The sequence below is a fragment of the Aquarana catesbeiana genome, linkage group LG02 (assembly GCF_042186555.1).
Source record: "Aquarana catesbeiana isolate 2022-GZ linkage group LG02, ASM4218655v1, whole genome shotgun sequence".
Taxonomy (NCBI): domain Eukaryota; kingdom Metazoa; phylum Chordata; class Amphibia; order Anura; family Ranidae; genus Aquarana; species Aquarana catesbeiana.
Window position 1 is genome coordinate 125,238,464 of NC_133325.1, and position 24,759 is coordinate 125,263,222.

The 24,759-nt window shown below is 39.4% G+C and overlaps 1 protein-coding gene across 3 annotated transcripts in view; it reads left to right on the forward strand.

The window, feature by feature from the left end:
• SACS (sacsin molecular chaperone) overlaps window positions 1-20,319 on the forward strand; it is a 143,193-nt gene extending 122,874 nt beyond the window's left edge. For all 3 annotated transcript variants that reach the window (XM_073613437.1, XM_073613436.1, XM_073613438.1), the window contains exon 10: window positions 6,173-20,319. In XM_073613437.1, coding sequence (XP_073469538.1) covers window positions 6,173-17,718 — 11,546 coding nt within the window. In that variant the 3' untranslated portion in view covers window positions 17,719-20,319. The remainder of the gene's footprint in view (window positions 1-6,172) is intronic.
• The last annotated feature ends 4,440 nt before the right edge of the window (window positions 20,320-24,759 follow it).

Sequence of the window (24,759 nt, forward strand, 5' to 3'; positions counted from 1 at the left end):
AGTAAAATTAGAAAAATATATACATAAACTATTTTTCAGAAATAAAAAACTGATAATTGGCATGTGCGTATGTATTCAACCCCTTTGTTATGAAAAAGCTTGTGTACAACCAATTACCTTCAGAAGCCACATAATTAGTGAAATGATGTCCACCTGGCTGCAATCTAAGTGTCACATGATCTGTCATTACATATACACACCTTTTTGAAAGGCCCCAGAGGCTGCAACACCTAAGCAAGAGGCACTACTAACCAAACACTGCCATGAACATCAAGGAACGCTCCAAACAAGTAAGGGACAATGTTGTTGAGAAGTACAAGTCAGGGTTAGATTATAAAAAAAATATCCAAATCTTTGATGATCCCTAGGAGCACCATCAAATCTGTCATAACCAAATGGAAAGAACACGGCACAACAACAAACCTGCCAAGAGACGGCCGCACACCAAAACTCATGGACCGGGCAAGGAGGGCATTAATCAGAGAGGCAGCACAGAGACCTAAGGTAACCCTGGAGGAGCTGTAGAGTTCCAAAGCAGAGACTGGAGTATCTGTACATTCGGACGACAATAAAGCTGTACGCTCCATAGAGTTGGGCTTTATGGCAGAGTGGCCAGAAGTAAGCCATTATTTTCAGCAAAAAACAAAATGGCACGTTTTGAGTTTGCAAAAAGGCATGTGGGAGACTCCCAAAATGTATGGAGGAAGGTGCTCTGGTCTGATGAGACTAAAATTGAATTTTTTGGCCATCAAGGAAAACGCTATGTCTGGCGCAAACCCAACACATAACATCACCCAAAGAACACCATTCCCACAGTGAAACATGGTGATGGCATCATCATGCTGTGGGGATGTTTTTCAACAGTCAGGACTGGGAAATTGGTCAGAGTTGAGGGAAAGATGGATGTGCTAAATACAGGGATATTCTTGAGCAAAACCTTTACCACTCTGTGTGGTTTGAGGCTAGGACGGAGGTTCACCTTCCAGCAGGACAATGACCCCAAACACACTGCTAAAGCAACACTTGAGTGGTTTAAGGGGAAACATGAAAAATGTGTTGGAATGGCCTAGTCAAAGCCCAGACCTCAATCCAATAGAAAACCTGTGGTCAGACTTAAAGATTGCTGTTCACAAGCGCAAACCATCCAACTTGAAGGAGCTGGAGCAATTTTGCAAGGAGGAATGGGCAAAAATTCCAGTGGTAAGATGTGGCAAGCTCATAGAGACTTATCCAAAGCGACTGAAGCTGTGATAGCCGCAAAAGGTGGCTATACAAAGTATTGACTTTAGGGGGTTGAATAAGTATGCACATTGACTTTTTTCTGTTAGTTTGTTGTTTGCTTCACAATAAAAAAAAAAAAAAAATCTTCAAAGTTGTGGGCATGTTCTGTAAATTAAATGATGCAAATCCTCAAACAATCCATGTTAATTCCAGGTTGTGAGGCAACAAAACACAAAAAATGGCAAGGGGGGTGAATACTTTTGCAAGGCACTGTATGCAACCACATTATTTTAATTTCTTTTTTTTACCCCCCCCCTAAAAGATTTCAATTAGTTTTTCAATTGACCGAATGTAAATGGGGGTATGGCGCTACCTTGTGGGGGGTATATAAGTGATTACAGTAAATACTGATAAGGATATTATAATGAATAGTATATTGATTAGTATATACCATACGCAAAGGGTGAAAAAGTGCAATAACTCATAAATGGATTAATACCATAAGTATATACCATACGCAAAGGGTGAAAAAGTGCAATAACTCATAAATGGATTAATACCATAAAAAATTGTGAGTCCAAAAAAATGTGATGAAAACACCCCATACACATATAATTCATTCACATATAATAACAAGTGTGAGATATTGGTCAGTTGCAGGTGATGACCACTAGGTGCTACTACTATATATAAACTGTGCAACTCTTGTGATGAGTCCAACGTGTTCCAGAAGTAAATGACAAATGCAATCCAATCAGAAAAATAAAGGAAAAAATAATAAAAAATAATAAATAATAAAAAATAGTAAATAAAAATCCAAATGAAGTGAAAATACAAAATGCAAAAAGTCTATTCAAAAGTGATATATTCCCAAAATGTAAATATCATGACAAAGTTCCAAGAGCTTTAGTGACTGTAGTGCCCACAGAGGAGAATATCCGTGACTTCTGTGCTCCCCCTTTTGGCTCCCCACTCACCGGCTCCCAATACCCCTGCAGGGGTGACAGACACTTTAAGATCCCAATGCCGTCCTCTTGGTAGGTATCCTGTGGTTGCTGAGATATGGTATCCTCTCTCCCAGGATTTCCAGGTCACTCCTCCATATCACCTTATCACCTTACTCCACGTCCAAGAAGGGGAATCGTCAGAGAAATCCTCATAAGAAAAGATGCCACCTCATAGTGTAGTATAATTAAAAGCTTTATTAAAATAATAATCCCCGATAGGGAAAGAATAAAATCCGCAAAACACTACACTATGGGTGAAGCCGAAACCAGGAAGAGCTTTCCCGCAGCGTGCGGTCCAGCTGCGTTCCAAGCTCTCTCGCTCCGTACCCGGAAATGACGTAAGTGCGTAGCTCCGCCTTGCGCGTTTCGTCATCGACATTATCAAAGGCTGTTCTGTAAATTAAATGATGCAAATCCTCAAACAATCCATGTTAATTCCAGGTTGTGAGGCAACAAAACACAAAAAATGGCAAGGGGGGTGAATACTTTTGCAAGGCACTGTATGCAACCACATTATTTTAATTTCTTTTTTTTACCCCCCCCCCCCTAAAAGATTTCAATTAGTTTTTCAATTGAGTTGTACAGTTTATAGGTCACCTTTTAAGGTGGAAAAAGTTCTGAAATTTATATTTTGTCTCATTTTTTTTACATCATTTTTTATATATATTGTAGTTATACGTCTTTAACCACTTGCCGACCGCTGCATGCCGATATACGTTGGCACAATGGCAGTGGTGGGAAAATGGGCGTACCTGTACGTTCCCTTTAATTGGGGCTAGCAGGCGCGCGCCTGACGCGTTAAGCGTGCCCGTGGGTCCTGCAGACTCTATGTCCGCCGGTGTCCCGTGATCCTGTCATGGAGCCACAGAACGGGGAGATGCCAACAAGGCATTTCCCCATTCTGCCTAGTGACATGACAGGGATCTACTACCTCCTGTCATTGGGAGCAGTGATCGCTGTCACGTCATGTGTAGCCCATCCCCCCACAGTTAGAATCACTCCCTAGGACACACTTAACCCCTTGATCGCCCCCTAGTGTTTAACCCCTTCCCTGCTAGTGTCATTTACACTGTAATCACTGCATTTTTATAGCACTGATTGCTGTATAAATGACGATGGTCCAAAAATGTCAAAAGTGTCCAATGCATCTGCTATAATGTAGCAGTCATGATAAAAATCGCAGATCGCGCCATTATTAATAATAAAAATGACATAAAACTATCCCCTATTTTGTAGACGCTATAACTTTTGCCCAAACCAATCAATATACACTTATTGCAATTTTTTTTACCAAAAATATGTAGAAGAATACATATCGGCCTAAACTGAGGAAAAATGTGTTTTTTTAATATATTTTTGGGGATATTTATTATAGCAAAAAGTAAGAAATAGTGTTTTTTTTTTTCAAAATTGTCACTTTTTTTTTTTTATAGCGCAAAAAATAAAAACTGCAGAGGTGATCATATACCACCAAAAGAAAGCTCTATTTGTGGGAAAAAAAGGATGTCAATTTTGTTTGGGTACAACGTCGCACTGTGGTGCAATTGTCAGTTAAAGTGACGCAGTGCCGAATCGCAAAAAGTGCTCTGGTCAGGAAGGGAGTAAAATCTTCCGGGGCTGAAGCGGTTAACTTACAGCCTGAATCTGGGTGTTGAACTCAAATGTAGCCATTAACATGGCCATATCTACAGTCTCCTTCATATGAATGTGTCTATAATCAGATTGTATACATTTAGTTTTAGTTGTAGGCTGTTCTGCAACAATTCAGGAATGATTTACGAATATCCAGTTCATATAGTAACATTTGAGTGAAATATGTAAATTCACTAACCAGTGAATTTAGGATAATTTATGATACTGTAGAGAACATTTAACAACTGATGCATGAATAGGTTGAATGTTAAAAGTATTTTTGTGTTGCTTAGCATGGAATTGTGTAGCTAGTTGGTCTCTGCATGAATTTGTTCTATTGGTTGTTGAGCATGGAAACCATTTACTTTACTAATTCTCTGCATAAAAAGTACATTTTAAACTCGGTACTTCTGTTTTACTGTAACCTCAACTGAATTACAGACACCCCCCTGTGCCATACATTTTTAGAAAAGTACACCTTATTTACCTAAAATCTGGGTTTTTTCAACCTCTTCTTTAACATTGGGGATGAGCGTTTTTTACTGATGCACAGAACAACGCTCAGCGACATGTTAGCTCTGGTCTGGGCATCAGCACTTAGAGTTAATGATGGCATGATTACACACCTGCAGATGATATGCAATTAACAGAAAAAATGTATAGTTTCTATGGACCACCCCTTTCTGAGAAGGGCAGCTAGGTGTAATGAACACCTGTGATCTGAAGCTGTGTTGATGGTCCCAGGATATTTGGAATAGAAAGTGTCCATAGTTTTATGATTTATGATTTGAGTAGCACAGATGACTGTGTACTGCTGTTATGATATTAACAGCCTGGGCTCAATGGAAGGTTGATTAGATGATGCTAGGTGTCATTTCATTTGGAAAAGGGGCAGCAAAAAAGAGCAGTGAGCCTGGGGGGGCGCAAGGGGCATTGTGCATAGCGCTGTGTTGTAATATGCTGGGCGATTTATGTAGGATATTGTATTTAAAGTACCATGTTGACCAGAAATTCAGTTGAGTTGTCCAAGCCAACTGCGTTTTAACATATCAAGGGGACAGCTGAAGACCCTTTCATGTGTTAATCTTATGCAAGTCTACCTAGGTGTGTGAGGTATGGCCTGTTAACCTAATTGGACATTTCAAAGGGTACATTGTTTACATAAGGATGATGTAGGACCATAGAAGAAGTATTTATTGATGGAAATTAGACTTGAGGGGGTATTCATGGGAAACATTTGGTTGACCTAGCAGAAGCCCCCCCCCCCCCCCCAGTGTCAGACCAGTACCTGACAGCACATTCAAGCTGGCATTCAGTCAGTCTTTTCTGTGTGTGACTATGAAGGTGCAGGTCTAGGAAAAATGGGACTCTGAGTTATATTTACTCTGTTGGATTTTTGTCATCTGTGGACTTTGTTCTGTGTTGGAAGTCAATAAAGTGCATCTCTCTGGAAGAATTGGGTTGCTTCGGAAGATCACTTGTAATAACTACTAATTAATTATCTTCCCACTATACTATATCATTACACGCTGGACGCAGATCGGACTCAGATGAATATTTTGGGCGGGGAAGAGTGTGAGCTACCATTAAAAGGTTTTAGAACTTAATGCAGAGACCAATCATTGTAACCAACTATATACCATTGTATCGCATACAATTAATTAGTTCATATAATTTTAAGTTTGTGAAATTGCAATGCCATGCAGAAGTATTACACCACAAATCCTATGAAGAAAGCCAGCACCCTATATGTTGAAATTCTTTTCTTGAAGGTTAGAATCAAAGATCTTACACTAAGTGAAATGTAAAATCGTGAGGTTGTCAAACCAGGGTTCCTAAGTAAGGATTTCAATGTAAGACAAGAGGAACTTTTAAGATTACCGGCCCTCTGAAATAAAAACCTTCCTAAATTTCACAAAACAAAACTGATTTTATTTCTGTCTGTGTTGCTGTTGGAGAATTCCCTTCACTGGTAAAACCATGTTGGCACAGGAAGTGAGGGCAAATCCCTCTTATGATGAAAGCAGTAAAAATCTAACCGGGTTCTAACTCTTCTCCACTCCATCCAAAACTAAGAAAAAAATTTGTGTCTGAACATACACTTTAATATTCCCTCTTTGAATTCGTGAAATAATATTTACTTAGAAAAGTCCACCACCCCCCCCCCCCCTGAAATCTCAAATTAGGGAGGAGTTTAATTTTTTACAATATGTTTGTAAATATGAGAGGGTTTGTTTTTACCAATAATTTAAGACACCTATTTAACTTTCCATGTAAATGCTGACTGCTGATGTATTTTTCTTCTTTAACAGGAAGGCCATGCACACAGCTGCAGCTCCTGAATCCTGAGCGTTTTATACGTCTTACTAAAGAAGTTATGAATATGACATGGCCAACAAGAGACTTGGTGGTCAACTGGTCCCCAGGCAAGGACAAAAAGCATCCTTCCATCTCATGGCTTAAAATGGTCTGGAAACTCTTATACATTCATTTTTCAGAAGATCTGACATGTCTTGATGATATGCCACTAATTCCTACAAGGATTCTAGAAGAAGAGGAAACCACACTAGAACTCATTCGCCTGAGGTCACCATCTCCCGTAATATATGATGATGAGGCAGACACTCAACTGCCTGAACATTTGCCAGAAATTATTAAAAACCTTGGTGGCATTGTTCTCCAGTATTTAGATCCTGCCATACAACATCCGCTTCTTAAAAAATATGTCTATCCTCCAACGCCCAGTGCTCTCCTCCAAATAATGGACAGGATGTCTCTTCAGAAACTCTCCAGTCAGGTAGCTTCACTGACCCCAGTCCACAAAGACTCTTTGAGGAGATTCCTTGCTAGCCTAACAGACATTAACGAAAAAGAGAAAAAGATCATTCAGGAACTAATGGTCTTTAAAAAGATAGAACAGACTTCAGGCCAAAAAAATTCTTATGTTTTCTTGAGAGGTTGTAAAGTTCTCCATCATAACGCCAGACTTCCTCCGAATACGCACCTCTCATTTCCTGTAATTGATAGCAGCGATGAGGAAACCATACGTTTGACCAAGATGCTCAAAGTTGAGCAGCTAAAGAGTACAGACTGTGTAAAAATGATTATACAAGATGTAGAGAGAGGTTTTTACTCAAGTGAAGAAAGAACAAGTGTTGTGCTTTGGGTGCTTGAAAATTTTACCTTTTTAAAGAATGAAAACCCAGCCATAATTAACTGGTTATCTAATCTTAAATTTTTGCCCCTAAACAAAGACAGACTTGTATCAGCTAATGAAGTTTTTGATCCAGAGGTAGCTATCCTTCAAAGTCTTTTCTGTGCTGAAGAACATCTGTACTTTCCACCGGCTGCTTTTACATCTTCTGATGTTTTGCATTCCCTTCGACAAATAGGGCTCAAAAATGATTATCATATTTTAGAAAAGGACATTGTGCAGATTGCAAAAAAAATTGAAGCTTTACACAGTGGATCTGTAAAAAATGACGACATTGTGTTAAAAAAGGCAAAGACTCTTCTGACAGTTTTGAAAAAAGCATATAAACTCATACAGTCACCTGAAGCAAAAGCTGTATTAAATAAGATCAAATGGATTCCTGCTATTAAAGAACGTCCACCAAATTATCCCAATTCTTTGGTTTGGATGGGAGACCAGTTCAAACTGTATGCCCCAGGAGAAATGTGCAACACGTGCTACGCTGTCCTTGTAGGATCTTCTGTTCCGCTGGTGGAGAACATGAATGACAACACTGAAAAAGTCCTGGGCATTTCCAAGGAGCCTAGCATTGAAGCTGTGTTGAAACACCTAAAGGTTGTGGTTGACTGGAATAATTCCAAAACAATCACTGATGAAGACTATTATCAGTTTCAACACATTTTATTGGAAATCTATGGCTTTATGCAAGAGTCTCTTGAGAAAGGTAAAGAGCTGTATCAAGCACTTTCATTTCCATGGGTTTGGACAGGAAAAACCTTTTGTTCTCCAAAACAAGCAGTGATCACATCAGTACACAGTCTTGACCTTCAGCCCTTTTTGCATAGTATACCAAACACAATGGTGAAATTTCACAAGTTATTCAAATTATGTGGTTCAATTGAGGAGCTGACTTCTGACCAGATCTTTCAAGTTGTAAATATCATTTATGAGAGAAGCAAGGAAACCATGCACAAAGAAGAGAACAAGCAAAACCTTGACATTATGCTGAACATTGTGAGATGGATGTATAGTCATCAGGTTATTGTGAGTCCAGAAACCCCATTGCCTGTGCATTACAACAAAGATCCTTCCAAGCTTGTAATGAGGCCTATACATGAGTGCTGTTACTGTGATATCAAAGTTGACGACTTGAATGACCTCCTCGAAGATTCAGTTGAACCAATAATATTGGTACATGAAGATATACCAATGAAGACAGCAGAATGGCTGAATGTACCTTGTTTAAGCACAAGACTTATTAATCCAGAAAACATGGGATTTGAACAGTCAGGGCAAAGAGAACCTCTTACAGTGAGAATCAAAAATATTTTAGAAGAATACCCATCAGTTTCAGATATCTTTAAAGAACTCCTTCAAAATGCAGATGATGCCTCAGCCACTGAATGCAACTTTTTGATTGATATGAGAAGAAATATGGACATAAGAGAAAATCTTCTGGACCCTGGAATGGCAGCATGTCATGGACCTGCTTTGTGGTCTTACAACAATTCTGAATTCACAGATAAAGATTTTATGAACATAACCCGACTTGGGGAGTCCTTAAAAAGGAGTGAGGTGGACAAGGTTGGAAAGTTTGGTCTGGGTTTCAATTCTGTGTATCATGTTACAGACATTCCCATTATTATGAGTAGAGAATTTATGATCATGTTTGATCCAAATATCAACCATATCAGTAAACACATTCGAGACAAATCGAATCCAGGAATCAAAATTAATTGGAGCAAGCAACAGAAAAGACTTCGCAAATTTCCCAATCAATTCAAACCTTTTTTGGGTGTTTTTAAGTGTGATCTACCACTTGCTGTAGAAACACCATACCGTTACAAAGGTACACTTTTTAGGCTGTCCTTTAGAACACAGCAAGAAGCAAAAGGAAGTGAAATTAGCAGTGTTTGCTACAACACTGCAGATATTTATACACTTGTAGATGAATTTAGCCTGTGTGGTTATAGGCTGATTCTATTCACTCAGCATGTAAACTCTATGGTTCTCAAATACCTAAAGCCCGAAGAGTCAGATCCAGGTTTAGCGAAAGACACAGTGACTATTAGAAAAAATGAATGTTCCTCAAAGGTTTTAGTTCACCCAACAAGACTTCTAAAAGAAGCTGCCAGAGTGATGCACAACTGCAGTACAACTAAAAAATTTCCAACAGATATGCCAAAATCATCCTCCATCTTGCAGATTGTCGTTCAAGAGTTTCACCATGTATTTAGACGAATAGTTGATCTGCATTCCCCCTTATTCCGAGGCCCAGAAGATGAACCAGCAAACATATTTGAAATGGCCAAATCTGGACAGAGCAAAAGAATGACAGAGGAACTTCCACAAAAAACAGTAGACTCAACAACATGGCTTATATGTTCTTGCATGGACATTGGGGAAGCCTTAAAATTTGCTTTAAGTGATAGTGGCAAAAGGCTTGGGCTTGTGCCATGTGGTGGAGTTGCAGTAATGCTTTCTGAAAGTCAGAACGGTAAATGGGCAGTGAAACCACTCTCCACTAATGTTGGAGAAGTGTTCTGTTACTTGCCTCTACGAATAAAAACTGGTCTTCCATTGCATATAAATGGTTGCTTTGCTGTGTCCTCAAACCGTAAAGAAATTTGGAAAACTGATACCAAAGGAAGATGGAATATGGTATTCATGAGGCATGTCATTGTTCGATCCTACTTAGAAGCTCTTTGTGTCCTAAGAGACATGTCCATCAGTGAAGAACTACTTAATTACAACTACTATTCAGTGTGGCCTGATCCTGACTATGTGCATGATGACTTTTCTGTAATCTGTCAAGGAATTTATGAAGACATTGCCAAAGGGAAAGGAAAGGATAGGATTAAAGTTTTTTCTGATGGAACATCCTGGGTCTCCATGAAACACGTACGATTTCTTGATGACTCTTTACTGAAGCGACCAGATATTGGACCTGCTGCTTTTCAAATTTTTCTAAAATACTTGAAAAAGACAGGCTCTAAAAATCTGTGTGCCGTAGAACTGCCCTCATGGGTTAAAATGGGCTTTGAAGAAGCAGGCTGTACAGATGTTTTGCTTGAGAATACTTTTTCTGAAAGTCAGTTTTTTTCTGAAGTTTTTTTTCCACATATTGCAGAGATTCAACCTGAATTACGTGATCCATTGATGCTTTTTGTTTTGAACGAAAGGATACAAGCTTTTGGTGACATCCTGCAAGTAACACCATGCATTCCCTGTTCCAGTGAAGGTCATCCTTTGGTTGTACCTTCAAGGTTAATTCACCCAGAAGGTAGGGTTGCAAAATTGTATGATGATAGTGATGGAAGATTTCCTTTTGGAACTTACCAAAATTACCTAAACCCTGTGGTGTTGGTGAAACTACTCCAGTTAGGAATGGTTAAAGATGACATTTTGTGGGAGGATTTAATTGAACGTATTGAGTCCATATCAGAGGTCAACAAAAGTGACCATGCTGCAGCTTGCATGAGAAGCAATATTATTTTAAGTTTGATTGATGAAAAACTTAAGTTCAGGGACCCAAAAGCAAAAGAATTTGGCAAGAAATGTCAAACCACTCAGTTTTTACCATTTTCAACAAAACCTGCAGGCTTTTCATTGCGTTGGAAAGGAAGTGAATTTAGTCCAGAGTACTTGTTTGCAGCTACTGATCTGTATACCACTGAGCACCAAGATATTGTTTGTCTTTTGAAACCAATACTCAATGAAAACTCCCCTTCCTTTAAGGGTTGCGGACCCATATCATTAGCAGTCAAGGAGTACTTGGGTTTACTCAAAAAACCATCCCCTGAATTAGTGATAGAACAACTGAAAGAAGTTGCAAAACATTTGGATGGAAACACTCTGTACCAGGACAATATCACAAATGCTTGCTATAAATTTCTTAATGAAGCTGTATTGCTGAACGAAGCCACTAGAGGCATGGTGGTCACAGCGTTGACGAAAAACCCTTTCATCTTTATAGATGGCATTTACGTTGAACCAGAAAAAGTTGCCTTTCATCTAAATTTTGAAGCCGCACCCTACTTGTATCAAATGCCCACCAAGTACAAAAATAATTTTCGTGAACTGTTTGAAAGTGTTGGAGTGAAACTTTCCTTTACGGTGGAAGATTTTGCATCAGTTCTTCAGGCCATCAAAAATGCAAATAACAGTAGAAAAATATCAGAAAATGACTTCCAACTTTGCAGACGTATTGTTAGTGAAGGAATTTGGGGACACATTCGAGAAAAGAGTCAAGAATATTGTGAAAAGAACTATGGCCAAATTCTTCTGCCTGATGCTAACCTCTATCTACTTTCAGCAAAATCCTTATGTTATAATGACTGCCCGTGGATTAGAGTGAAAGACACAGCTGTAAAATATTGTCATTCTGATATTCCAAGGGAGGTGGCTGTTAAACTGGGGTCTATTCCAAAACGACACAAAGCTCTAGAAAGATATGCTTCAAATGTTTGTTTTACTGCACTTGGAACAGAATTTGGACAGAAAGAAAAACTTACCAGCAGAATTAAAAGCATTCTGAATGCTTATCCATCAGAGAAGGAGATGCTCAAAGAACTTTTGCAAAATGCAGATGATGCAAAAGCCACAGAAATTTGTTTTGTCTTTGATCCAAGACATCACCCAACAGACAGAATATTTGATGAGAAATGGACTCCACTACAAGGTCCTGCACTATGTGTATTCAACAACCAACCTTTTACAAATGATGATATACGAGGTATCCAGAACTTGGGAAGAGGGACAAAGGAAGGCAACCCTGGCAAAACTGGACAGTATGGGATAGGGTTTAATTCGGTTTACCACATCACTGACTGTCCCTCATTTGTATCTTCAAATGACATCATTTGTATTTTTGATCCCCATGCAGAATATGCCCCAGGGGCAACTTCATTGAGTCCAGGGCGCATGTTCAGAGACTTAGATGCTGACTTTAGAACACAGTTTTCAGATGTGCTAAATCTATACTTAGGCAACCACTTCAACCTTTCCAATGCTACAATGTTTCGGTTTCCACTTCGGAATGCAGAAATGGCAAAAACCTCTGAAATTTCTTCAGTACCTTGCTCAGATAGAATGGTACAGAACCTTCTTGATAAGCTGCGTACAGATGGAGCTGAACTTCTTATGTTTTTGAATCACATGGAGAAAATCTCAATTTGTGAGATAGAGAAAACAACTGGTGCCCTAAAAGTGCTATATTCGGTCAGAGGCAAAATTACTGATGGTGACCGATTAAAGCGCAAGCAGTTTCATTCATCTGTTATCGACAGTGTTACCAGAAAAAAACAACTAAAAGATATACCCGTCCAACAGATTACTTACACAATGGACATTGAGGATACAGAAGGAAATCTCACAACATGGTTAATATGTAACCGGTCAGGATTCTCAAGTATGGATAGAGTGATGAAAAGTGTCATCTCTGCACATAAAAATGAAGACATCACGTTGTTTCCTCGTGGTGGAGTTGCTGCTTGTATTTCTCACAACTACAAAAAACCATACAGAGCTTTCTGCTTCCTGCCCCTTTCTCTTGAGACGGGACTTCCATTTCATGTCAATGGACATTTTTCTTTAGACTCTGCTAGACGAAATTTGTGGAGAGATGACGATGGAGTTGGAGTAAGAAGTGACTGGAATAATAGTCTGATGACAGCTTTAATAGCGCCAGCTTATGTGGAACTGTTAGTGCAGCTGAAAAAACGAAACTTTCCAGGTAGTGACCCAACAATCTCAGTTTTGCACAATATACCAGTCCATGCCGTTAAAGATATTTTAAAGAAGTTTTTGTCATTTTTCCCAGTTAACAGACTGGATTTGCAGCCAGACTGGTATTGCCTTGTAAAAGCTGTATATTCTTGCATCTATGCTGATTCCAAACGTCTCCTGCCTGTTGTGCGCACCCCAAATGTTGATGGATCTGATGGGCAGTCAGCTGTCATTGTTACGTGGGTAAACATGTCTGCAGTGAATTCTGGCAAGCCATATTTTGACAATTTACTACAAGATGAGTTGCACCATATGAAAAATATTGAGTATAACATAACTACCCGTAAAACAGTAGCTGAGAATGTTTACAGGCTTAAGCATCTTCTCTTAGAAATTGGATTCAACTTGGTTTACTACTGTGATGAAACAGCAAATCTATACCACTGCTTGGTTGATGCAGGAATACCAGTTTCCTATGCAACACCTTCTGATGTCCGCAACTTTCTGATGACCTTTTCTTCTCCTGATTCAAACTGCCACATTGGAAAGTTACCCTGCCGCCTTCAGCAGACAAACCTAAAGTTATTCCACAGTCTGAAACTTCTTGTAGACTACTGCCTAAAAGATGCTGAAGAAAATGATATTAAGATTGAGGGCCTGCCACTTTTGATTACTCTGGACAATGTTTTGCAGATTTTTGACACAAAACACCCCAAATTTCTAACCACCTATCATGAATTAATCCCATCCCGGAAGGATCTGTTCATGAATACCCTTTATTTGAGATACAGCAACATCCTGCTTTCAAACAAAGTCGCAAGTGTTTTTGACATCAACAGCTTTGCAGAGTTGCTGTCATCTGTTCTTCCCAGAGAATATAAAACAAAAGTCTTTGTGCCCTGGAAAGATAACTTTGCTAGTGAATCTTGGTTAAAAAGTACCTGGCATTTCATCAGTGAGTCATTTAATGTCAAGGATGATCAAACCGACATGAGCACAACTTTTGATACAGTTGTAGAAACACTTAAGGATTGGGCTTTGTTACCAGGAATAAAGTTCACTGTGTCACCTGGCCAACTGATTATTCCAGATGGTGATGTTTTGCTTCCATTCAGTCTCCTGCACATTGCAATCTTTCCAAATGCACAAAGTGATAAAGTATTCCATACTCTGATGAAGACTGGATGTATCCAACTGGCTCTAAACAAAATATGTTCCAAAGACAATATATTGCTTACCTTGTTGGCAAGTCACACAGCAAATATTGACCATCCAATAAGCATCCTTAGAGCTGTGCATCACATGATTCAAACATCAAGTTTTAAAACTGAAAAAATAGCAGAGAATGACTTTGATGCTCTTTTAATGTATTTTAACTGCCATCTAGATCAGTTGGCAACAGAGGATGCCATTAACATCTTAAAAACTCTTCCTTGCTATAAGTCAGTAAGTGGTCGCTATATAACTATTTCAAAGTATGGGGCATGCTATGTTCTTACAAAGAGTATACCGTCACCAGAGGTGGAAAAGTGGTCTCACTCCTCAACCTTTGCTTTTCTTGAAGAGAAAGTTAACCTTAAAGAACTCTATACAGCAGTAGGCTGCATTCCTGTGGATGATCTGGAGATTTATTCAAAGCACTTGTTGCCAAAGTTTGAAAACCTCTCCTACAATGCCAAGTTAGAACATCTAATTTATTTGAAAAATAGACTATGTGGTCTTGAGGAGGCTTCTGTAATAAAGGATCAGCTTTATGCAAAACTAGAGGATCTTTCTTTTATTCATGATGCCAGTGGTCGGCTGAAGCCTGCCAAGACTTTTTATGATCGAACTGTCAAAGTGTTTGAAGTGATGCTTTCTGAAAAATTATTTGTACCACTGGATTTTTTTAAGAAACTGGAACAAATTACAAAGCCAAAGAACCAAGCTGCCTTTCTCCTCTCATGGATCAAATTCCTTCGAAATATAGGCATGAAGCATAATCTTTCTCAGCAGCAGTTGCTGCAATTTGCAAAAGAGATCAGCATGAGAGCCACCACTGAAGGCTGGTCAAAAGAAGTGCTGCAGAACACAGTTGATGTAATTCTGTATCACGTCTTCCAAGAAAGAACTGATTTACTGTCAGGGAATTTTTTAAAGGAGTTGTCTATGATATCTTTCTTATGCCCTGAACGGGCACCTGCAGAGCTAGTACGTTTCCACCCTCAGTACCAAGAAGTAAATGGTACTCTACCTTTGATAAAGTTTAATGGAGCTCAAGTTAATCCAAAGTTTAAACAAACAGATGTTATACAGCTACTGTGGACATCTTGCCCAATTCTTCCAGAAAAAGCAACCCCGCTGACCATTAAAGAACAAGAAGGAAGCACTCTTGGCCCACAGGAGCAACTTGAGCAGATTTTGACAATGCTTAATGTGAATGTAGACCCTTCCCTTGATAAAGTCATTAACAATTGCAGAAACATATGTAACATTACAACCGTTGATGAGGAAATCGTGAAAACAAGATCAAAGGTTCTGAGAAGTATCTATGAGTTTCTTAACACTGAAAAGAAAGAATTTAAGTTCCAGCTGAGAGGAGTTGCTTTTGTTATGGTTGAAGATGGATGGAAACTTCTAAAACCAGAGGAGGTGGTTATTAATCTGGAATTTGAGTCTGATTTTAAACCTTATCTATACAAACTGCCTCTGGAGCTAGGAACATTCCATCAGCTGTTTAAAAACTTGGGCACAGAAGATGTTGTATCTACAAAGCAGTATGTTGAAGTTCTTAGTCGCATTTTCAAGAGCTCTGATGGAAAACAACTAGACCCCAATGAGATGCGCACTGTAAAGAGAGTCGTTTCTGGTCTTCTTAAAAGCCTTCAGAATGATTCAGCTAAAGTGCGCAATGACTTTGAAAACATTCGTGACCTGGCACTTTATTTGCCAAGCCAAGATGGAAGACTGGTCAAGTCAAGTATCTTAGTATTTGATGATGCACCCCACTACAAAAGCAGAATTCAGGGAAACATTGGGGTCCAAATGTTGGTGGATCTCAGTCAGTGTTACATGGGAAAAGATCATGGATTTCACACAAGACTTATTATGCTTCTCCCACAAAAGTTAAGGCCGCGACTTCTTAGTAGCATCCTTGAAGAACAGTTGGATGAAGAGACACCAAAGTCTTGCCAGTTTGGGACCTTATGTTCTCTGCAGGGGAGACTACAGTTGCTTCTGTCCTCTGAACAGTTTATCACTGGACTTATTAGAATTATGAAGCATGAAAATGACAATGCCTTTTTGGCAAATGAAGAAAAGGCCATCAAACTTTGTAAAGCCTTTCGAGAAGGCTTAAAGGTTTCCTGCTTTGAGAAGTTACAAACCACATTAAGGGTAAAAGGGTTTAATCCTATCCCTCACAGCAAAAGTGAAACACTTGCCTTTTTGAAGAGATATGGACATGCCGTAATTTTACTATACATCCAGCATTCTGACAGTAAAGACATCAATTTCTTATTGGCCTTAGCAATGACATTGAAATCTGCAACAGACAATCTCATTTCTGATACATCATATCTCATTGCTATGTTGGGATGTAATGACATTTACAGAATTAATGAGAAGCTTGATAGCTTAGGTGTTAAGTATGACTCATCAACTGAGCAATCAAAGCTGGAACTTCCAATGCCCGGCACTCCCATTCCAGCAGAAATTCATTACACACTCCTTATGGATCCAACCAATGTTTTTTATCCGGGGGAATATGTTGGCTATTTGGTTGATGCTGAAGGTGGAGACTCATTTGGATCATACCAGCCAACATATACATATGCCATTATTGTTCAAGAAGTGGAGAAAGAAAATGACAATTCAAGTTCTCTTGGAAAGTTTTACCAAATAGATATTGGATATAGTGAATACAAAATTGTTAGTTCACTTGACCTGTACAAGTTTTCTAGACCTGAGGAAGGTCCTCAGAATAAGGACAGTGCCCCCTCTACACCAACAAGTCCGACAGAATTTCCACCACCTGGTCCCAGGACTGCATCTTCTTTTCCAAGTAAAGAAGGCAATAAGACAAACGCTTCAAAACAGTCACCAAAAAAGATCAAGTTGAATTCTTTGCCAGAGATTCTAAAGGAAGTCACTGTTGTAATTGAGCAGGCCTGGAAATTATCTGAATCAGAACGGAAGAAGATCATTAGGCGGCTTTATTTAAAATGGCATCCAGATAAAAATGCAGAAAACCTTGATATAGCAAATGAAGTTTTCAAGCACCTGCAAATTGAAATTAATAGACTAGAGAAGCAAGCTTTTGTAGACCAAAATACTGAAAGAACAGCAAGAAGGACCTTCACAACACAGTCAGCTAGGTTCCAGTCTGACAAAAGCTCTTTTCAAAGGTTTTATTCTTTTTGGAATGAAGAGGCCACAAGTCACAGGTCAGAAAGGCAACAATATAAAGAAAGGTTTGCCTCCCATACAGGCTCATATGATTCCAAACGTTTCTTTGTACCACCAACTTTCAAGACAGTTGGGAACCCTGTTGAAGCTCGGAGATGGCTAAGGCAAGCAAGGGCTAACTTTTCAGCTGCAAGAAATGATCTGCACAAAAATGCCAATGAATGGGTCTGTTTTAAATGCTATCTCTCCACAAAATTAGCTTTGATTGCAGCGGACTATGCCGTTAGAGGGAAATCAGACAAGGACGTAAAGCCAACTGCACTTGCACAAAAAATTGAAGAATATGGTCAACAGCTAGATGGCCTTACAAAAGACGTTCAAACTTTAGAAGCCTATGGTGTGGACAGCTTAAAAACCCGTTATCCAGATATGCTCCCCTTCCCACAGATACCAAATGATCGATTTACTTCAGATGTTGCCATGAGAGTCATGGAATGCACTGCTTGTATAATAATAAAACTTGAAAATTTTATACAAAATAAGATTATTTAAACCTTAGAGCACATTCTTTTACATATGCAACTACAGCAGATATCATTTTAAAGCTCCATAGCACAGGATATTAAATGGTACCACAATGCCAGAGATTCCTTTTTAAAGGTCTCTACTGATCCAAGTGATTTTAAACTAGACTTTTTTTTTCAAAAACTAATGTTAGTAACATTCCCTACTGTCAGTATTGCATAATTAGAACTCAAGCAAAAGTTCTTCCCTCTAAGGAGAAGTTTTCTCCCATACAGAGAGATATCAGCTGACTAATCCTGTTGAAGGACACTGCCAACAACATTTACATGAGGTGAATGTTACTAGAAAATTGTGCAGTCTAGTTTACTGCCTACCTTAGATAAAATGCATTTTAGGTTTACCAACCCTTTAAATTTATAACTAGAAATGATATAATTACAAAAGCCTAGATATGTTTTGCAAATTCCTTGCTGCTATTTAGGATGTGATTATGCAATTGCATAATGTTATTTTCTAGGCTTGAAAGGGTACGTCATTATTTAAGAGGAATGCAGTTTAATTGGTAACTGTATATCAGTTGAACACGCATTAACCATGTAACTGGAAGAGACCTAAATTATAGATACATAGTAGAGATTTAAGATGTGATGTGTGTTAAGTAAATCTAAATTATTTTTTGAAGATATTATTTGCTAATTAATAAGAATGCAGTATCTCTGAGCTTCAAGGTCACATTTGTAATGTGAATAGAACAGCAGCAAAAATGTACATAAAATTGAATGTGTATAGTTGTGCATATTAGGAAAAGAGCACTTTATGTAACCAAAGCTGAGCAGCACATTAGACAATCCCTTCACCCAGGAATTCACTATTCTCTCTGTATCTAGTATTGTTGTTGGTCAGCGGCCCAAGTCCCTGCTGTTTTTTTTTTTCTGTATGGCCTTTTGTGTTTCAGTATTTTTAGCTTAAACTCTCAGTCCATATAAAATAGATTTGTCATCTTATGGTAGACACTTGCTTGTTGAATCATTTCCTTCCTTGGACCCCAGTGTTAAAATCTCCTAGCTGAATACAAGATCTATCCACTAATGCCCATTTTAAAGCCAAGAAAGGGTGTGACGTTTTCCCTGACAAATCTGTTTAATGGTTAATCCACCTGAAACTGATATTGTAGTGCTATATCCAGAAAAACAAACTCATTGAACAATTTCTAACGTATCTTAGAGACTCCAGTGTTGATTAATACACAAAAGATCCCAGGCCTACATGCCTGCCAAGGACTTTACCAAGGGGTCCTCCTCTCCCTGCTGAATTTTGCACATCAAAAATCACCTGTAACCTAAGTATCTCTTTTGACCAAATTTAGTTGTCAGGTGCTCCAAGGTTTAACGTAAGTTCAAGGCTTGTGTCCACCTACGACTTGGCTTTTAAAGGGCTACTGCGTTTAATGTAGATCAGTAGATGGCATGAGTTTAGGTTTTTATGTAAATAGCCCTAACCTCCATTGACTATTCTACCAAACATCAGTCCAACTTTGAGTATTATCAGGACCTGACAGCTGGTGGTTCCTTCTATGTGATTGAAGATCTGTTACAGACTTCCAAAAACTTTAAAGGAGAAGTCCAGCCTGAGCTCATTTGGCTGGGCTTCTCCTATGGGGTCACAGGAGTGAAATACTTTTTGCACTCCTGTGACCCGTTTTTAGCAGAGAGCGGACTGAAGTCCGCTCTCTGCTGACGTCACAGGAATCCATCCAGGCACCACGTCATTGTGACAAAGTCTGGATCCGCCAGGTGCCTGGACAAAATGCTGAGAGCCTGAGATGGCTGCTCCCCACCCCTCCACAACACAGTGCTCCAGTGAGCGTGGAAGAGCAGAGAGGAGAGCTGCTGATTGACAGTCAGCAGCTCTCCGCATGGGGATCTGTGAGAACCGAGCCATCGGCGATGTTCGATAGCTCAGTTCTCAGTGCAGAGGCGCCGGGAAACAAATTTAGGTAAGTATGAATGTGCAGAAAAAAAACCCATACTTCTCTTTTAAACAAGCAGAGGTTTATCTGGGCTGTTGGGTCCTGAGGTGCTCAAAGTGTAATTTTAAACTTGTAGATTGGCCAGGCAGGGAAGGTGGAAGAGTAATATTTATGTACAGTGCTCACCTTCCACCTCACCAGTGCATAGTAGAAATTCTCTTTAACATCCTGCTCTAATCAGCTGGATCTGGTTTGATATTATTGCAGGTCAGGGCAAAATACAGTTTTTAACTCACTGCAGTCCCATTGCATAATCATGTCTATAACTACCTTGCTTTTTTAAATCGTTTTTGCATTTTCTACTGTAAATTTCCATTGCATTTTTTTACATATGTAATATTAAACTATAAACAAATGAATGTTAACATTGATTAGAGATGTGCACTGAAATAATTAGCTTTTTGTCTTTAAACAAATGCTGGAGCCTTATTTTTCTTAACAAATGTATAAAGCCTATGGATGTTTTAAGTTATATGTGTTTAATGCCTTGTATTAGGCATGGCATCAAATATTGGCCTAATAGTTCAAGTTTTCTTTTATACAAGCCTTAAAATGCTGTTTCATCCACATTGGTCGTTTTTAATAAAATGGTGAACCTATTTTGTCTATTTGCTTGATGTTATATAATATGCAGTGTTTAAATAATCAATCTGTGCAATCCAATATTATGTCAATGAAATTCATGTAAAAAGTTGCTAGCCAACATCCATACGTGGTTCAAACTTTAGTAAGCTAATATATACAACAGAATTATGTAGCACAACTTACAAAATATAACCACAATAAAATAAAAGTGCACTTTTGCCTTAAGGAGGCGGCGCCTCAGAAACGAATTGCGGCCTGCCCTGCCTTGATTTTGTCCCTTGCTAGCTCTGTGAGAGCTGGAGACACTGTTGGTTATAGACCTCCATACAGCAGGTCTGAGCTTATCCCCACAGTGTTCTTCTCATCCCTTGTGATGGCTGACTGCTTGATTGGTGATCCACATCTGTGCAGCTTGCAAGATACTTTTATGTAAGTGTATCTGAATAAAGTGTTTCTTGCTTTTATTATTACACTGACCCAGGCGCTCTCTTTCTGCTGTTTTTATTTTTGTAAGTTGCGCTACATCATTCTGTTGTAAATATTCAGTGTTTGTTTAGCATAGAATTTGCTGGTTTTACAAGGATCACTTTGGCAGCATTGCATTGGGCAGTCAAGGAGGGGCCATTTATAAATGCACATAGACTGAAAACTACCATTATCTGCACTTTACCAAATACTGAAAGGTTTTTATATTATTTGCATTTCAGAAAAGTAGAGCTGTGCACTAAAAATACACACTTAAATTGAATTTTAGGTATTGCGTTTTTACATTGGTCTGGCTTGGACCAATGTAAGTACACTATATTACCAAAAGTATTGTGGCGCTTGCCTTTACACGCACATGAACTGGGTTCAATATTGAGCTGGCCCACCTATAACCGCTTCAAATCTTCTGGGAAGGCTGTCCATAAGGTTTAGAAATGTGTCTATGGGAATGTTTCCAGAAGCGCATTTGTAAGGTCAGGCACTGATGTGGGCGAGAAGGCCTGGCTCGCAGTCTCTGCTCTAATTTATCCCAAAGGTGTTCTACTGGGTTGAGGTCAGGAATCAAGGTCCTCCACCCTAAACTTGCTCATCCATGTCTTTATGGACCTTGCTTTGTGCACTAATCCAAATCATTTGGTGGAGGGGGATTATGGTGTGGGGTTGTTTTTCAGGGGTTGGGCTTGGCCTCTTAGTTCCCCTTGAAGGGAACTTTTAAGGTGTTAGCATACTAAGACGTTTTGGACAAGTTCATGCTCTCAACTTTGTGGGAACAGTTTGGGGATGGCCCCTTCCTGTTCCAACATGACAGCGCACCAGTGCACAAAGCAAGGTCCATAAAGACGCGGATGAGTGAGTTTGGGATAGGGAACTTGACTGGCCTGCACAGAGTCCTGACCACAAACTGATAAAATACCTTCAGGATGAATTAGAGTGAAGACTGCGAGCCAGGCCTTCTCATCCACATAAGTGCCCGACCTCACAAATTCGCTTCCGGAAGAATGGTCAGACAATCCCTTAGAGACACTCCTAAACCTTGTGGACAGCCTTCCCAGAAGAGTTGAAGCTGTTATAGCTGCAAAGGGTGAGCCAATTCAATATTAAACCCTGCAGACTAAGACTGGGATGCCAATTAAAGTTCATGTGCGTATAAAGGCAGGTGTCCCTATACTTTTGGTAATATAGTGTATGTTACATAGTAGGTGAGGTTGAAAAAAAGACATAAGTCCATCAAGTCCAACCTATGTGTGTGATTATATGTCAGTATTACATTGTATATACCTGTATGTTGCGGTCGTTCAGGTGCTTATCTAATAGTTTCTTGATTCTATCGATGCCCCCCCACTGAGACCACTGCCTGTAGAAGGGAATTCCATATCCTTGCCGCTCTTACAGTAAAGAACCCTCTACGTAGTTTAAGGTTGAACTTATTTCCTTCTAATTTTAGTGAGTGGTCACAAGTCTTGTTAAACTCCCTTCCGCGAAAAAGTTTTATCCCTAATGTGGGGTAACCAGTATGGTATTTGTATATTGAAATCATATCCCCTCTCAAGCGTCTCTTCTCCAGAGAGAATAAGTTCAGTGCTTGCAACGTTTCTTCATAACTAATATCCTCCAGTCCCTTTATTAGCTTTGTTGCCCTTCTTTGTACTCGCTCCATTTCCAGTACATCCTTCCTGAGGACTGGTGCCCAGAACTGGACAGCATACTCTAGGTTCAGCCGGACCAAAGTCTTGTAGAGTGGGAGAATTATCGCTTTATCCCTGGAATTAATCCCCTTTTTAATGCATGCCAATATTCTGTTTGCTTTGTTAGCAGCAGCTTGGCATTGCATGCCATTGCTGAGCCTATCATCTACTAGGACCCCCAGGTCCTTTTCCATCCTAGATTCCCCGACAGGTTCTCCCCCCAGTGAATAGATTGCATTCATATTTTTGTCACCCAATTGCATTATTTTACATTTTTCTACATTGAACCTCATTTGCCATGTAGTTGCCCACCCCATTAATTTGTTCAGAGTTTTTTGCAAGGTTTCCACATCCTGCGGAGAAGTTATTGCCCTGCTTAGCTTAGTATCATCTGCAAATACAGAGATTGAACTGTCTACCCCAGTGTTTCTCAACTCCAGTCCTCAAGGCGCCCCAACAGGTCATGTTTTCAGGCTCACCATTATTTTGCACAGGTGATTTGATCAGTTTCACTGCCTTAGTAATTACCACAGCCGTTTTATCTGAGGGAAATCCTGAAAACATGACCTGTTGGGGCGCCTTAAGGACTGGAGTTGAGAAACACTGGTCTACCCCATCCTCCAGGTCCTTTATGAACATGTATGTATGTGTCATAACTGTGGGATCTATGTGAAAGCTGGAAATCAATGTAGTGAGCACCACTATTGCAGGGATTGCTGATAGCTTCCAGTTCCTGTACCGAGTGGCTGCCCTGCTGCATTATGAACACAGGGGATCACTCACATGCCATGGATTCAATTTACCTACAATATGTAAAATTATCCTAAACTTTAGCTTTAAAGCTCAAGTCTAGCTTCCTTTTAAAAAAAGAAAGCCCTTCCTTGATTCAAGACAAAAAAAAAGTTGCCTAGACAAAAAAAAAAATCCTGACCAATTTTTAGCTTTCAGCACTCTCACGCTTTGAATGACAATTACTCAGTCATGCAACACTGTACCCATATGAAATTTGCATCCTTTTTTCACACAAATAGAGCTTTCTTTTGGTGGTATTTACTAGTGGGTTTTTTCATTTTTTGTGCTATGAATAAAAAAAGACCGTAAATGTTGTGAAAAAAATGCCCTTTTCTTTGTTTCTGTCATAAAATTTTGCAAATGAGTAATTTTTCTTCATAAATGTTGGCCAAAATGTATACTGCTACATAGCTTTAGTAAAAATAACCCAAATTAGTGTATATTATTTGGTCTTTGTGAAAGTTATAGAGTCTACAAACTATGGTGCCAATCACTGAAAATTGATCACATCTGATCAGGCCTTTAGTATCAGGTGTATCTCATTTCTTGACACACTAACAAGTCAGGAAAGTACAAATACCCCCAAAATTACCCCTTTTTAGAAAGCAGACATTCCAAGGTATTAAGTAAGTAGCAGTTTTTTTAAGTTGTATTTTTTTTCCCCACAATTCTTAGCAAAATTAAGATTATTTTTTTTTTTTTTTTTACAAAATTGTCATATCAGGTTATTTCTCACACACAGCATATGCATACAACAAATTAGACCCCAAAAGACATTCTGCTACTCTTCTCGAGTATGGCGATACCACATGTGTGAGACTTTTACACAGCCTGGCCACATACAGAGGCCCAACATTGAAGTAGCACCTTCAGGCATCTAGGAACATAAATTACACATCTCGTTTCATTCCTACCCATCAGACTTTTGAAGGTCCTTGAGCACCAGGGCAGTGGAATTACCCACAAAATGACCCCATTTTGGAAAGCAAACACCCCAATGTATATTCTATGAGGCATGGGCTGCAGATAGATACTCGGGTACTCTGATGAGCTGCAGATAGGTACTCGGGTAACTTGATGAGCTGCAGACAGGTACTCGGGTACTTTGATGAGCTGGTGACAGGTACTCGGGTACTCTGATGGCCTGGTGACATGTACTCAGGTACTCTGATGGGCTACAGATAGGTAATTGGGGACTCTGATGGGCTGGTGACTGGTATTTGGGTACTCTGAAGGGCGGTGGCAGGTACTCAGCACTCATATGAACTGTGACAGGTACTCAGATGGACTGTGATAGGTACTGGGGTACTCAGATGGACTGTGACAGGTACTCAGGTACTTGGGTACTCAGATGAACTGTGACAGGTACTCTGGTACTCAGATGGACTGTGACAGGTACTCATATGGACTGTGACAGGTACTTGGGTACTCAGATGGACTGTGACAGGTACTCGGATGAACTGTGTGTGACAGGAACTTTGATGGGTGGTG